At 57.6% G+C, this 2,120-nt stretch overlaps 1 protein-coding gene across 3 annotated transcripts in view; it reads right to left on the reverse strand.

Annotated features, from left to right (window-relative positions):
* Positions 1-2,120, reverse strand: part of LOC109317409 (disintegrin and metalloproteinase domain-containing protein 9-like) — a 35,971-nt gene that overhangs the window by 29,495 nt on the left and 4,356 nt on the right. Inside the window, exon 1 of one of the 3 annotated variants that reach the window (XM_019546073.1) lies at positions 1,823-1,937. The exons of the other annotated variants lie outside the window; for them this stretch is intronic. Within the exon in view, the coding sequence (XP_019401618.1) occupies positions 1,823-1,910 (88 nt within the window). The 5' untranslated portion in view covers positions 1,911-1,937. Of the gene's footprint in view, positions 1-1,822; positions 1,938-2,120 lie in introns of those variants that run through there. 3 annotated transcript variants of the gene reach the window in all.

Consider the following 2,120-nt stretch of genomic DNA (forward strand, 5'->3'; position numbering starts at 1 on the left):
CCCTTTGATCCGTGTTGGGATTACCTCCCTTTGGGCTTGGAGGATCGTCTCCTTAAGAAGCGACCACTCTTCTTGGACACCTGGCTCCTCTCCCCTCCCAAACCTCAGTGCTTCCCCAACTATTCCCCATAGCTCATTGAAGTCCACCCTCCTGAAATCTAGGGCTGCTGCCTTGCTGCAGGCAAGGGTGAATCCCAGCAGGCGATGATCGCTGTCGCCCAGGTGGTCGAGCACCCGCAGCCCCCGCACCAGGTCGTCTCCCATGGCCAGCACCAGGTCCAACAAGGCAACTCCCTGATGGGGCTGTGCACCTCCTGGGTTAGATGGAGGTCCTGCATTTGGGCTAGGAACCTACGTGAGCGATCAGACCTGGCTGACTGCTTTTCCCAGCAGATGTCTGGAAAGTTCAGGTCCCCCATGATGACCACATCCTTTGACTTCACTACCTCCATGAGCCGACTTAAGCATTCCTAGAGTCACTTGAGACCACCTGCTGCACAGTGGGTACCAGGGCTTCCCCACGCTCATTCACAGATGGAGGGCAGGGCAGGGCAAAGCGGCACCATACAGACTAACTGGGTCAGAGGAGCTCACAGTTAGTCCTTTTCTTTGTGCCACGTTACACCCAATTCAGCACGGTGACCAGTTTTTGTGACCAAAAGAAACTAGGCAATACCAAGCGAGCAAAGGAACCAGGACATACAGAGACAGGTGACACAAGTCACTAGGGTCAAGGTCTCACCGCCTGCAGGGAAAGCGAGGAAATAGCACAGCTGTCCATTCCAAGGAAAAGGAGATCACGCCTGCACGTGCACACGGCGCAGTTTTACCGACTCAGGATTTTTTTGCGAAATACAGCCCCAAAAGAAGCTAGTTTAGCCATTCGAAATCCCTCCATCCTCTCCGTGCTTCATTACAAGAAAGATGAAGTCAACGTGCTCTTCCTTTTTCGGCTGAACCGCGCATCTTGGCCTGACGCTGAGGGGCAGGAAACCGCCTCCAAGTTTTCCCACGCGTTTCAAGGGAGACTTCTCAGAACCGAGCACAGAAACACCCTGAGCATTGCTTTAAAAACCACAGATGGGATGCGTTCGGTCTGGCTGGCGGGGCACCGGAAAGACAAACATGCTGGAAGCCAAAAGCCCTGGTCACACTCAACGTCATGTGTAGTGCTGCTCATAAGTCAGATTGGAAACCACGCCAGCTCTTCTCCCGCGTCGTTAGGAAACCATGAGTGCCGAATGCATGCACGGCTCTCGTTGAAGAGCTTTCCTCACTCAACTCCTTTCTTCCCGGCTCCCCAGACACGCTGCGGGTGCCTATGTACAGGACAGCATCCGTGGTGCTCTTATCCCAGGACACGACACAGGCACCTGCCGACACACCGATGGGGCTTGGCTGCACTCTTGAAAAGCCTGACGGGCGCTCGTGGCTCTTAGACACACAGCACTGCACGTGGGGCACTGCTCTCCTCAGCCGGGGCCGAACATTTCCAGCTGGCGAGAGGAAGCAGCGACTCTGCGGCCAAAGCCCAAGCGTGCATCGGCGGAGACTCGGGCACCAATAAGCCTCCTGGCCGGTCCTGCCCCAGCCATCCAGCACCTCTCCCTCCTCATTTCAGTCCACCGCCGACTGCACGGCCCCCGCAGCCCCTTGGCAGCCCCCCGCCCGTCACTCACCCGCGCCCCAGGGCTGACTCAGCCTCCTGCCACAGAGCCGGGAAGGGCAGAGGAGCCAGCAGGGCCATGCTATCCGAGCTTCCCAGCCAAGGGCTGCCTCCCCCTCGGGGCCGGCCCCGGGCCGGGCACAGCGCTGCACTCACCGGGCCGGAGCTGCAGGCCGGGCCCCGCCGCCAGGAGCAGGAGCAGGAGCAGGGGCAGGAGCAGGGGCCGGGGCCGGGCCCAGGCCATCCCGACTGCGCTCGGCTCGGCCCGGCTCGGGGCAACCAGATGTTGGGGGCGGGGGCAGAACCGCTGGAGCACCACAGCCGAAAGGGGTGACCCCAGCCGGCTAGATGATATGTAAAAGTATATATGAATAAATAATAAAATGATTTTTATATATATATGTATATATATACACATACACACACACACACACACAATACAATATATATAAAA

The sequence above is a fragment of the Crocodylus porosus genome, unplaced genomic scaffold, assembly GCF_001723895.1.
Source record: "Crocodylus porosus isolate Cpor-Errol unplaced genomic scaffold, CroPor_comp1, whole genome shotgun sequence".
NCBI lineage: Eukaryota > Metazoa > Chordata > Crocodylia > Crocodylidae > Crocodylus > Crocodylus porosus.